The sequence below is a fragment of the Mesoplodon bidens genome (assembly GCF_964165515.1).
Source record: "Mesoplodon bidens genome assembly, chromosome: 3".
NCBI classification, from domain to species: domain Eukaryota; kingdom Metazoa; phylum Chordata; class Mammalia; order Artiodactyla; family Ziphiidae; genus Mesoplodon; species Mesoplodon bidens.
Window position 1 is genome coordinate 29,665,767 of NC_138178.1, and position 13,720 is coordinate 29,679,486.

A 13,720-nucleotide genomic window follows, 5' to 3' on the forward strand; every position below is an offset into this window, starting at 1 on the left:
ATGTGTCACACCACTCAATTCCAGGCAGCATCTGGCTAGAGCTTCCTACAACTCACAGAGAGCAAGCTCGGTCGTTTCGTTTAAGAGGAGAGAAACTGAGGCTCAGAGAAGTTAAGTGAGGTTTCCTGACAAAGCAGGGAAATAAAAACAGCTGCCGGAAACAGAACTGGCATTGCTACTGACTGTGTCATCTAAACAGAGCAACATGTTAAAGAAATCTCACATTTTGCAATTTTGTCAGGTGCCAATTCCATGTTGTGGTTTATTATGCAAGTGAAATAACAGCCTTGTAAACTGTTTACAAAATTGAACTGTATACAGGCAGGATATCCTGCCTTCGGTTTTTGACTGTTTTCCTGGAACATTTTAAATCAGACCCCCTATTTCCCTGTGACCTAAATCAAACAGCTCAGGAGACATGCATCTGTGTGCTAGATGCTGTTCTTCAGTCTGTTTTAACCAGGGGGTGGGGAGGCAGGTAGGGGTGTACTAGGAACAGAGTCAGGGCCACCACAAAGGACCTCCGCAATGCCTGCTTTCATGGGCTGTGACATGAAACCCTAGTTTCTTGTAATATGAGAGAAAATCATGAAAATTGACAAATACATCATTGTCAAGTACACAAATGAGCAATTTAAAAAATTTACATATGAGGCAATCACAAGAGTAGAATAACAGAAAATTGAGACAGTCATCATTTCTGTGATGCTGTTGTTTCGGCTTCTATATCTTAGAAACCGAGTGACTTGTTTACCCATTTATCATTTTGAGGCAGGAATTGACACATTAATTATTTTGAAATTGTCCTTCTGACATAGTTCAATGGCAAAAGAATGGACTCATAAAATTCAGTGTGGATGACTCTGGTTTTACATGACTCTGATTTCTGCAGAGTATTTTAGACTCTGCAGAAGAAAGAAATTTAGAAGTATGAGCCATTTGTTATACTTAGGAATGACATTTCCCAGAATCTTTAGCTGTAAAAATGACTTTAAAACACTTTTGATTTATTGAACTTATGACAAAAGTGGGCATTAGAAAGATCAAATTACAACTTGTGAGATTGGCTTTAACATAAACTGCCTTAGTTCTGTTAGGAAGTGCCACTTGTTTATTAACCTACATCAAAAGAGATGTTGTGCTTCATCCACAATTACTCTTTTCAAAAGTATAAGCTGAAAGGTCTTTGGATGTATTAGATTTAGAAATTTAGCTCTTGGTAACAAAAATTAGCATCCTTCTCACCAGCTGAAGAAGGGAGGGGAAAATGAGGTCTTCTGCTTTCCAAAAGAAATCTCAATTTTTGTTTTATTAGGAAAAAACTTTTAAGCCACTTTAAACAGAAACTTTGATCTTTATTATATAGAAAAATAACAATTTATCTGAGGAAAGCTTTATTATAAATAGCTGTGTGGAATTAAATCAGTATTAACAGTTATGGTCTTAAATCTTGAAACCTTAAGGTCTTAAACCTTAAATCTTGAAACTCACACAATGAAAGAGAAATACAGCCACCCTGATGATGAGAAGTAGAGTCATTGATTGTTGAAAAGGAAAAAAAAAAGTGGAAGGCTCAGGGTGACATAGATCTTAAGTAATTCTCAAGATAAAATTAATAGTTACAATAAGACTCATTCATTTGAGCCCCCAATTCATTTTCTCCCAACACTGCTTTTAGACGAGGGAAGTGAACATAAGTGAGGCGGCTCTGGGGTTTTCCCATGCTCCAGGGAATTTGTCACATCCACAGAACTTCCACATCCTCTCCTGCTGATGTATGTTGTCCCAGATAATGAAAATTAACATTTGAGGTCATGGGACCTGTATTCTCAATTACCCGTTTATCAGTCAGGGTTCTAATTTGTAGGCAGCAGAAACCTTTGGTAACTTAAAATGTCGCTGGGTGGTGTCGCAGACGCGTCCGCCGCCAAGGGCAAGAACATTTGTGCTTCCTCTTGCTGTGAATAGATGCAGCTACCTGGCAGGCTGGTAATCCACAGGCTGTCTTCCAGGAAAGCTGAGCAGGAGAGTGGCAGATGTTTTTAGTTACTACAGAGGGACAGAGGCTTTGTATCCAACAAGGTTCCAAAAGTGGAGGACTTGCCCAAATACAGAAAGAGTTCTGATGCCTGATGACCAAAAAAGGAGTGACCAAAGGCTACATTCATCCCGTTCTTACCCATCACCCCTCCCCCACAAAACCCCACCGCAATGCAGTTTTCACTCTTGCAACCAATACCATACCCTTCCTCTGTCCAGAAGAGACACCTGTGGCCAGGTCCAGGGTTTCCAGCTGGTGGCCCTTCTGTCACTGATCCTCTGTAAGCCATAGACTCGATTGTCAAGTTCACCACCACAGATGTCTGATGTGTGCTGGGCACGGGGACACCGCATGGAATAGAGAATCAGTGCTGGAACTGCCGTAGCCAAGCATGTCTCTCCATCTGAACATTCAGGGGCTTCAGAAATAACCACATGAGGAGTTCAGGGTCCTAGTAGACTGTGATGTTGAACCCACAAGCTTCTCAGTCAGATGTTCCCTCTGGTTTGGGTTGTCTCACTATGTTTTCACGTTGTTCTGTGGATCAGCTGTCCCCAAGACAAGCCTTTGGGGCACTTTTTCTTGGCAGGCCAGAGAGTGAAGAGCTGAGCCTGCAGTCTGTAGTCTCTTCTCAGGGACCTTCAGCTCTGTAGCTCAAGGCAGAAACAGATAATGTTTAAATGAATGGGTGAGGCTGTGTTCCTGGAAAACTTTGCAAAAACGGGTTTGCTGACCCCTGTGAAAGTGGTTTAATTACCATTTTGCCAGGGCATGGCATGGACATCTGCAGAGTCCAGCCTGGCAGATGAGCTGGATTTTCTCTGCCCTTTGGCTTTTACCAAACCAACTAATCAATTTCAGATCCCTATTTCCCTGACAACCACTCCTGATACCAGTTTCTAAATCAATCAGTATGCTTAATACTAACCACAATTTTAGCAAAAAATACATTCATTAAAAAGGATTCTGGACTTCCCTTTTTTCCCTTAGATATTGAATATATAGTTCCCTGCTGGACTTCCATTTTTGATTAGGATGTATAAGTCACAAGAGACTGTTGTTCCAGCCCTAACTATTGAAACCATCTGGTTAATACACAAAATCATAGCTTTTAAAATTCAGCAGAGAGCCAAGATTCAAAGAAATCTAAATGAACTAAATCTTTCAGAGAGAAGAGACCTACAATTGTTTTCACCCCTTACAGGGGAGCAGGAACCAGCCAAACTTTTTTGAGAATGTTAACAGCAGTAAATAGCTTGGCAAGAGGATGACAATCCCAGGGACCCCCAACCCAGTCATTCTGCATACCCCCCACCAACTCCCCACAGACCTCACCTACTCCAGAGGGCAGTATGCAAAAGCCAGGAACAGAGCAGGAGCTGAGAGAATCCAGCTGCAGTTCTGTGGGCCTCTGGTGAGTCAAAGCAACAGGTCTCTGAAGTCTGAGGAGGGGCCCTGGAAGTGAAAAAATTTCCACAGTGAGTGGAAAGCAGAGGTCCTGAAGGCTGGAAGGAGAGCAGAAAAGCTGAGAGCCCCTCTCTAGAGAGCCTCAGATCATCTGGTATACCACCCTTGCACTCCAAAGACGGAGGTGGGACAGGGAGGCCAGGCACATCTCTCTCAGGCCCCCAGGGCCTTCACCAAGTGCAGATTTTGCCTTCCAAAGGCTAGGGGTTGGGCAGCAGAATGGAGAGGAAAGAGAAGCAGCCAGTCATGCAAAAAGCTGACAGCCAAGCTGTGAAGAAGAAAGAGATCTCCCACAGTTTGGAAAGCAAGTCTCTACGCTATAAAGCATAAAGAAGTATCCAGAATCTTACTAGTGCTCAGGTCCAAAGTCCTCATTATGCTCACAGGCATGGGAAGCCAGCATGAATGAAATCTAATGTTGCCACAAATCCCAGACCAAGCTCACTCAGACATACAAACTAGTGGGCTGACAGGAGAGAGAGTGCCCTTTTCTGGGGGTAAATGTTTTTACTTCAGTCTTCACTGTGCTTTTAAACACAGTGTTCGCTTTACAATCAAAATCTAAAAGACGTGCAATGAAGAAAGAAAATAGGATACATGGCCAGGAAAGGACACAGTCAATAGAGTCAGTAGAATAGACATGTTGGATTTATCAGAGATTTTAAAATAGCTATGATAAATATGTTAAAGAATCTAGTTGGAAAGGTATACACCTTGCATGGAGAGATGAGGAATATCACAGAAAGATAAAAACCACAAAAAAGAGCCAAATGGAAATGCTAGAAATGAAAATCACAGTCTTAAAAATAAAAATTCCTCATGGTTTAATAGCAGACTGAATGCAGCAGGGAAAGGGTCAGTGAGTGAACTTGAAATCCAATCAATAGAAATTATCCAAACTGAAACACAAGAGGAACAGGAATGAAAATAAAATGGGATAGTCTCTGAGATCTGTGGAATAGCAGGTTGTCTAACATGCATGTAATAGGAGTCCAAGAAGGAGGGGATGAGGGAAAATGGGACAGAAAAACAATTTAAAGACACAATGGCCAAAACTGATGAGAGATATCAACACACAGATTCAAGAATCTCAGTGAACACCAAGCACAGTAGCTTAAAAAAACACACCTACACACATCGTCACCAAAGTGCTGAAAGCCAACAGCAGAGACGATCTTAAAGCAGCTGCAAAATAAAGATGTATTATGTAAGGGGGACAATAATAAAAATGATGCTGAACTCTCATCAGATACAGGGGAAGCCAGAACATAGTGGGGTGAGTGACCAGCAAGGTCAAATTTACAGTGTTTGACATCTTATAAAAAATTACCAGGCAGGGACTTCCCTGGCGGTCCAGTGGTTAAGACTCTGTACTTCCACAGCAGGGGGCGTGGGTTCGATCCTTGATCAGTGAACTAATATCCCATATGCCACGCAGTGCAGCCAAAATATATATATATTACCAGGCATACCAAGAAGCAGGTACAGATCCACAATGAGGAGAAATATTAGTCAATCAAAACTGAACCATACTGACACAGATGTTGAATTTATAGACAAGGACACTAAAAGTTATTTTAACTGTATTCCACATATTCAGAAAGTTAAGACATGGAAAGTTTTAAAAAAAACCTCAAATTGAACTTCTAGAAATGTAAACTGTAATATGTGAGATGAAAAATACACTGGATGGAATCAATGGCAGAAGAAAAGATTAGTGAACTTGAACAGATAGAAACTTTCCAAAATGAAACATGAAAAAATTATTTTTTAATGGAAAGTGTGTCAGTGAAATCTGGGGAAACTTCAAGGGACTTATTATACATATAATAGGAGTTCCCATGAAAGAGGAAAAAGAAGAGTGCAGTCTAGAAAAAAATACATGAAGAAATATATCAAATTTGATGGAACTATAAACCCACAAATCCCACTGCTCTAATGTAACATGAAGGAAACTGCTTAACTAAATTGCCCAAAACCAGTGATACAGGGAAAATCTTAAAAGCAGACAGATGGAAAAAAAAACAAGTTACAGAGGAACAGTGATGAGAATGACATCAGACTTCTCATCAGAAATGTAAGCAAAGAGACAGTGGAAAACAGCTTTTAAATACTAAAAGAAAAATACTGTCGGGGCTTCCCTGGTGGCGCAGTGGTTGAGAGTCTGCCTGCCGATGCAGAGGACACGGGTTCGTGCCCCTATCCGGGAAGATCCCACATGCCGCGGAGCGCCTGGGCCCGTGAGCCATGGCCGCTGAGCCTGCGCGTCCAGAGCCTGTGCTCTGCAACGGGAGAGGCCACAACAGTGAGAGGCCCGTGTACTCCAAAAAAAAAAAAAAAAATACTGTCAACCTAGAATTTCATAGTAGTCAATGGAAATATCTTTCAAGAGCAAACTTGAAATAAAAACTTCTTTTAGCCATAGAAAAGCTGAGAATCAGCTACTAGCAGGCCCACAGAGCAAGAAATATTAAAGGAAATCCTTTAGGCAGAAGGGAAATGGTACCAGTTTGAAATCTGGGTCTATACAAAAGAATGAATAATGCTGGAAACGGCAAGTGCATAGGTAAACATATAAGACTTTTTCTTATTAAGTCTCTTTAGAAGGTAATTCACTGCCTTTACAAAACTTGTAATATACTGTAGGGTTTATATCATCTATAAAAGTCAACTGATGACAGCAACTGCCCAGAGTTTGGGAGGGAAAAATGGAAGTATCCTATCATACGGTTCTTCCAACATGTGAATTGGTATAATATCACTTGAAGGTAGACTGGAAAATTAAAGATGTATGCTATAAGCCATAAAATAACCACTAAAATTAGAAAAACAAAGAGTTGTAGCTAATAAGCCAACAGAGGAGAGAGAATGGATCTATAAAAGAAGGCAGAGAAAAGGTGGGGGGGATAGATGGGATGAATTATAAACAACAAAAAATAGATTTAAACATAATCACATCAATAATAAATATAAATTCTCTACCCCTTCATTTAAGATGCAGAGATCATGAGGTTGCATTTTTAAAAAGCAAGACCCAGTTATGTATAGCCTAAAACAAACATGGTTTAAAAATAAAGACACAGGGCCTCGCTGGTGGCGCAGTGGTTGAGAGTCCGCCTGCCGATGCAGGGGATACGGGTTCGTGCCCCGGTCTGGGAGGATCCCATATGCCGCGGAGCGGCTGGGCCCGTGAGCCATGGCTGCTGAGCCTGCGCATCCAGAGCCTGTGCTCCGCAACGGGAGAGGCCACAACAGTGAGAAGCCCACGTACCGCAAAAAAAAAAAAAAAAAAAAAAAAAAAAGACACAAATAGATTAAAGGTATAAGCGTGGAAAAGTTGCACCATACTAGTGCTTATCAAAAGAAAGCTGAAATCTCAGTTAAAATAGTGAAAAGATCATTATTAATACACAGATCTGCTAGGAGGACCAAAGAATGTGCCTTGGGGTCATGCAGGCAGAAACACTGCTTAAAGTTCAGGGGGGAGGAGCCCACTGATGAACCACTTTGCTGTGCCCATACCCTGCTGGAATCCAGTCCTGCAGAGCTGCCTCCTATGCCCCCAGTTATGGGAAACTCCCTCACCTCCTCAAACACCAGCACAGTAGATATGCCAATGTCAGTACTCTGGAACTGTGTCTTTATATCACGTTTCTGCTTAAAATTTGCTATTTAGGCTTAAGGAGTTATGTGCTAATACTAGATTGTACTAATGCTATAGTATGTGAGTTGCTGAATAGAAAAGTACCACTCAGCCGAGGTGTTCAGATAAGTACTGTGTTGAATTGGCTGTGCTGTGTTTGGTATGTGAGTCTGTATATCTACAGCTGAGATTTAAGTATAACTCATTTGTTCAATAAGTGCTTAATACCTAACTGATACACTTTTATGACAATAAGAAAAAATGATTTTTACTGTATGTCCATATGTAACTTTTTATTATACAACTGAACATTAAAGTTAATCCTCTTTTCTGATTAATATAACTTGCAGTTTCAAACATGTTTCGTCTTCATTTCTGATAAACTTTGGTTGGAATAGACAGCTTTGCTTTCTTGCTGGTCCCTTCTGGAAGTATTCCATTATCTTTAAATACTTAAGAGCATACTCCTTAGTTAAAGGAACTCCAGCTTGCATTCTTGGGCAAAGTAAAGATTTTGTTAAATATGCACTCCCTACTATTTATCTTGAAATCTCAGAGTTTTCTACCTTAGGGTTTTTGAAACTTGGAAACACCTGTACATTAACTCTTTGTTCATGTCTCCCTCATTAGTCAGTAGACCGATTTTGCTCCAGATGTTATCTCCTCCACACATTTACAAGATAGGAAACTCATTCCCAGTCTTGTGTATTTTTTTTCTGAGATACTACTTTGAGTCCTTATTTTTAAATATTGTGAATTAGAATAATTTAGAGAGAGAACATGGATTTAGTTTTGTTCCAATTAATGTTTGGGATTCAAAGAATCATGAGAGAAATTATTTAAATTATTGCATTCAGCTTGAAGAGACCCAGTGACAGTCGTGTGTGCCGTCCAGGTGCACACACCTTTCCTGGCCCTCTTCTCTTTCCTTGAGTCCTGCCTCAGTTTTCCAAACATAGAGATGCTGAGAGAAAGCAGTAGCCATGGTTACCACAGTGAAGGAAGTCTCAGAGAGAAGGATGGAATCGTAATTTTTAAATCTGGAACCATTGCTTTTTTTTTTTAATAGATTTTCTCCAAGTTGAGTGATGATAGTTTTTCAGTCTGGCCTTCTTTATTCACAAATTGCAGCCTCAGGAAACCGAGTGAAGAGCTCCTTCTTTGTTGCTGCTTCTGTTGTCTCTGGAGCCCATCTAGTGGCTGTGATCACGGGGTCAGGACCGCACCCAAGGGAGAACTTGGCCCTGTTCTCGTTTTCTAGGAGTGTTTGGGAAAGACACCGGGTCAGCCAGGGAATACACAACATCAGAGAAGTTTGCCCATGTTGCTTTCTGGAGTCTTTCCCCCGTGGGTATAGATGCTTTAACAGGGGTAGAGGTGGGCACCAAAACCGTGGAAGACAAGAGGGAAATGGAGGCAGCGTCTCTGAGGACAGAGCTGAGGGTGAAGCAGGGTGCTCACTGGGGGGTCCCTCCCCGCACTGCTGAGCTAGACCACCTAGGAGCCCAAGGTTTGATTCACGCTTCACTCGTACTCTGACCTCTTTTCTTATCCTAATCTTGTAGGTGAGTAGGGCTAGACACCCTGATTTTAGATCCACAAACTTCCAGGCTCCCCTTCATTGTTGTAGTAAGAAACTTGAAACTATTTCAATGAGGAACACTTGACAGATTTGGCCAATAAAATTCATACTCCCAACTTTCTAGGAAAAGAAAAGAAATTAGAGAAAGGTACCATAAAATCAAAACCCACTGACCCTATGTATTAAAAGCAATTACTCAGGTCCACCTTCCCGCGGCTAGTCATCTGTTACTCTCCTCTGTTGCTCTGTGGATATGTGGACATCTTTTTAGATTTTTTTTAACCTTTAATGGTACAGTGATTGATTTTAACGACTTCCATATTTGACATTGTTTTTGATCTTCTTTTTACTTTGTTCCCTGCTTTTTGCATTTTCCTCCCCACCCCTCTCTCTTCTTCATCCCACTTTTACTGTTGGGTTGTTTGTTTATGTGTCTGCGTGTGTCCTGGATTTTCGGTGTCTGTTGGTCTGGTGTCCTCACCTCTCCTCTGCTCCCACCTCCTGCTGCTGTAGCCCCACCGGCTGTGGAAGCTGGCTGAGAAGGTAGGGATTTCCCGCTCATCCACACCAGTGCCTGCTAACCACCACCGTCTCGTCAGCTCCCAGCAGTGGGCAGACTAGGAGTTGAGTGCAGAGATGGGCTGGGCTTCTAGACCCGTGGTCAGGAGGGCTGACGGCCAGCGCGGTGTCACTTCTCAGATCTTGTCAGACGTCTCGCGTTTGTGACAAACGCTGTGCCTCCATTTATACCATCAGTTTGGGGTCATCTCCATTTTATTTCATTTTCCACTTCTAGTGACCTGTTTTCTGATTTGTTTGTTTTTAATTGGCCTCTTATGGTTATGTGCTTTGCATTACTCAGACCACAAACCGCTTCTCCACTCAGCGCTGGTCTGTAACACGGCTCCCCCAAGCAGTCACAGATCAGCGAGGGCGCCGTGGCCACACGGCAGTGCAGCTCCTCCTCCAGGCTGATTGCATGTGCTTTCTCTGTGGGGAGGATTATCAGGGGGTCCAGTATGGTACAACGAAGGTGTCTTTATTTTTATCTTTTTCTTATATTTAAACGTGCCTTTGGTATAAGATTAAGATTCTCTCATGAAGAATTTTAGTTGTAGTTCTTCAAATAAATTCTGAGAGGCTCCCTTATTTTTTGGCAGATTTTTCTTAGGTTCTGTCTTTTTCTACCCAAGGTATTGCATTACTTTCCCAATAAATGTATGTAGAATTTTGGTTTGTAATGTAGCTTTAATGCCATTGCTCTTACATAAGCAGAGATCACTGTTCAGAAGTCAACTCAGCATATATTTTGAAGAGATTTATGATGCCAAGGTAAGGTTTCTGGACCCTGTGTTAAATGAATAGTTCAGAACACAGGGTGCTGCCCAGATGACCAGTGGTAAACACACAATCTCCCTGACTTATGTCCTGGGCAAAAATGGCCTCCCGCATTGGAGGAAAACCAAGGCACAATTAGAACTAGAAGGAACAAGGTCATTATCTTTTATCTCTTCTTCCTTAATCTGTCAGCTCATGTCACGTGTTCTACTTCAATATCTTGAGCCCTAAAAATACACCTTTTGGGATGCATGTGGTGAAAATCTCTCAGCAAATGATTCCTCACGTCCTCAGCGACCTGCTTTTGCCAAATGCTGCCTCTGTAGTTTCAGCCTTCTTTTATTTGGCAAGATGCCCCTTTTCTTTCTAATTTTCATAAATGTGATTGACAGTCAAGCTGTGTAAAAGTCCAGTATTATCTTAATAAGGTGTTCCTTTCGGCGTTGGGTTATCAGTTGAGAGGTGTGGTTTTAGTGCTTTTGGGTTTTGTTCAGACTTTGCCAGAGAAATGCTCCCTAGCCAGTAGGAAGCACAGACCCAGCTCCTCCAAGGCAAACTCATGCTAACCTCACTGTGTCCTTGCTTGCAGGGAACCTCGGGGCCCGATCCCACCACCGTCTACGTGGACATGAGAGCTCTGAGACACGACAGGTATTGTGATTTTGTCTTCTTGGTGCCTGGCATGCAGGGTTCCTTCTAGAAGGAGGAGGAGTACAGAATCATCTGCTCCAAACAAGGTGGTTCATTGAGTGAGCTTTCACAGCTCTCCACATTCACTGCATGAGGTACCCAGTGGAGCAACCAAATTCTTGTTTTCAGACACAAATGACAACAGTTGGCCCAGAGCCGTTGCAACCAGAGTTGCTTTTTCTCACAGTCTGCCCAGAAGACTTGGTCCTTTACTTGAACACTCTAGTCAGGCACCATTTTGCACCTGATAAAATATCAACACTGCCCACATTTCTTTACATGAATTGAAAATTTGTGTCCAGGCATTTCCATGAAAAACTAAAATATAAGTCAGGTGACCTTTCTGTGCAGCTTCCTAAGCAACCTTGAGCAAGAACGAAAGGGGGTGTTGCTGGTGAGTGCTTGTGAGTTCACCTTGAGGGAGGGAAGGTGGAGACAAGATGAGGAATCTTTAGCAGAACTTCTACTCCCAAAGGGGTCCCTCCTGACATGCGTGAGGGGGAAGAGAGAATTCTATCATTTTCCTGTAGACTTCCCCATTGATTAGGTCATTTCTTTGGGGTAGTTGTGGAGATGCCCATTCATTGATGTTTCTATGACGTGTTAATAGTAAGCGTGAACTCTAGTAGAAGGTGTCCTTTTGTAAATTACTAGAGGTGCTTGTGGACGCGTTGTGAGGGCCAGATACTGGGCTGCTATCTGCATGTCCTCACGTGGTGCCTACTGACGTGTGCATTGTGCTCACAACACCTGGGAGAGCAGAGTGAAAGCTGTGGGTGGGAAACCAGGAGCCCCCGGCCTGGTCTGGCTGAGCGTGTTCTTCCATGATACTGAGTCCCGTGTGTGAGTGAGTGTGTCAGGGGCAGAGCTGCAGGGGCTGAGAAGAGGCCGGGTGTGCCATGCAGGCTCAGGTATCCTGGGGAATGCCAGCCCCCACTCACACTAGGGGTTCCCAGCCAGGTGCTTGTACCCCCAGCGGACGAGTTGCCATGTTGCCATGTCTGATTAGCGTAATTTGGGGAGTGTTACTGCTGGTATGTGGGGGGACGGAGGCCAGGGATGCAGCTAAACATCCTACAGTGCACAAGACAGACTCCTGCCGCACAGCAAATGACCAGAATGGCAGCAGTGCCGAGACTAAGAAACGCTGCATTCACCTAAACACATCACACTTAGAGGTGCTTCCCGGCCCCTGTAACCCTCATTTTAGACCCTGCTATTCACAGGGAATCACAGGATACAGCCCATCTGGTGGCAGAGAGAACCACTGGCCCACCAAGGGCATACGGGCCCACTAGAGCAGAGCTCCGTCCAGAACATTTTCAAAATGCAGACACGTAGCTCTGAAGAGATTAAGTAACAGTGTTTCAGGGGCATAAATTCCAAATACAACTTCTGGGCTTTAAAAAGGAATCTGCTTTACTCCCTATAAAAATTATTTGAAAAAAACTTTATAACTTCAGAAGGTGAGCAACAGCTCATCAAAGAATCGCCGTTTGAGTAATATTTATGCAGTTCTGTCTGTGACCTGACCCTCAAAACACATGAAGATCAAATTTGTAAGACCATTTAGATTAAAACTGCTGATCTTTGGGGCCTAAGAGGGTAGGTTACAGTCTGAAACGGACTTACAAGAATAGTAATCAGGAAAGGACAGTTGGTCCCATTGTGTGTTAAAAATCTCCTGGAGTACCAGGGATGGTTGGGAGTGGGGTTCAGGGAGTTTTCTTTCCTGGAAAAGGAAAGAAATCTAGAAACTCCTTTCTAACAGCTTTGTGACCTACCTTCTTAACTATCTTCAGTGTGGCAAATCTTCCTATTGAGAAAAGTTGTGATTTAGGAAAAGTGAAATTGGAACCCGTACAGTGTATCATGGTAAAGTAATAAAAGTCCAGTATCAGATTGATTTCACTGTTCTAGAAAGAGCCAGGAGACCTGAGTCATAGTAGGAGTTTCTTTTCCTAATCTTTTGACCTTGGGAAGTCTGTATCCTTTTAAGTGACACTTTTGTCCGAATCTGTAAAATAATCTCTTATACATACATTTCCTGACTTGGTCATTCAAAACTGAAGTAAAAGTGCTTTGTGAACTGAAAATTGCTATGCAGTCATACGTTAGTGACACTGTCAGGAATGTCATCCACCTTTACAATTAAGGGTAACATTGCTCAGTGTCAGAGGGATCCCACACCCGCCCTGTCCAGGCCTCATGAGAAAGTCTCAGAGTCGTACCCGCCTCTGTCCCTGTGGCGCTCTCCAGGCTCACATTTCACATTCTCAGCTTTGTCCTGCATCAGAGGACAGGCATGGCTGGGAGCTGAGGGGCTGTCAGACACCAGAAACACGTGCACTGGACTTGTCCCTTCCTCGTCTTCGTCAGGATTTGACTTAAGAAACCAAAGCAAAGTCCTGCCCTTGAACGTGGTTTTCTGCTGGTTTCTGTCCCTGGAGGCACCCTCTCACAGTCACAGCAGGGAGCCTTGCTCTCCAGGCTGGCTTGGTGCTGCCACACGCAGCTCCTCCAAGCTGAGGTCCTGCCACACGCCCGGGCTCATCGCCGCTCTCTCCTGCTGGGCCCCTTCTTCTGAAGGGGGCAGAAACCCAAATAGGTGTCTTACGTTAAGGAATAATTACCGTGTCCCTTCCTGGAAGGCACTGTCCTCCCCCTGCTGCCCAGGGACATGGGAGACTCGGCCCAGGGCCACCCCGGACGCAGGAATGCCATGCACACTCGTCCTGGCTGCCCAGTGCACACCGCTGGGCCCTGTCAGCTCCTCTTCCTGTGTGTCTGGGCTGGCCGCTGGGCAGTCCGGCACCCGTCCTCTTGACCTGCTCTGTCAGGACATGCCCACGCTGGGCTCTTGTCCGTGGTTCTGAAGTGACTGGCTCCTGACAGCAGCTGTGGCACTGCCAGCCCTCCTGTGGGGAAGGTGCTGTGGTTTCCTGGTTGTGGCTCATCT

The 13,720-nt window shown here is 43.5% G+C and overlaps 1 protein-coding gene across 4 annotated transcripts in view; it reads left to right on the forward strand.

The window, feature by feature from the left end:
* DIP2C (disco interacting protein 2 homolog C) overlaps window positions 1–13,720 on the forward strand; it is a 359,289-nt gene that overhangs the window by 330,770 nt on the left and 14,799 nt on the right. For all 4 annotated transcript variants that reach the window (XM_081228458.1, XM_081228459.1, XM_081228460.1 and 1 more), the window contains one exon: window positions 10,661–10,722. In XM_081228458.1, coding sequence (XP_081084584.1) covers window positions 10,661–10,722 — 62 coding nt within the window. The remainder of the gene's footprint in view (window positions 1–10,660; window positions 10,723–13,720) is intronic.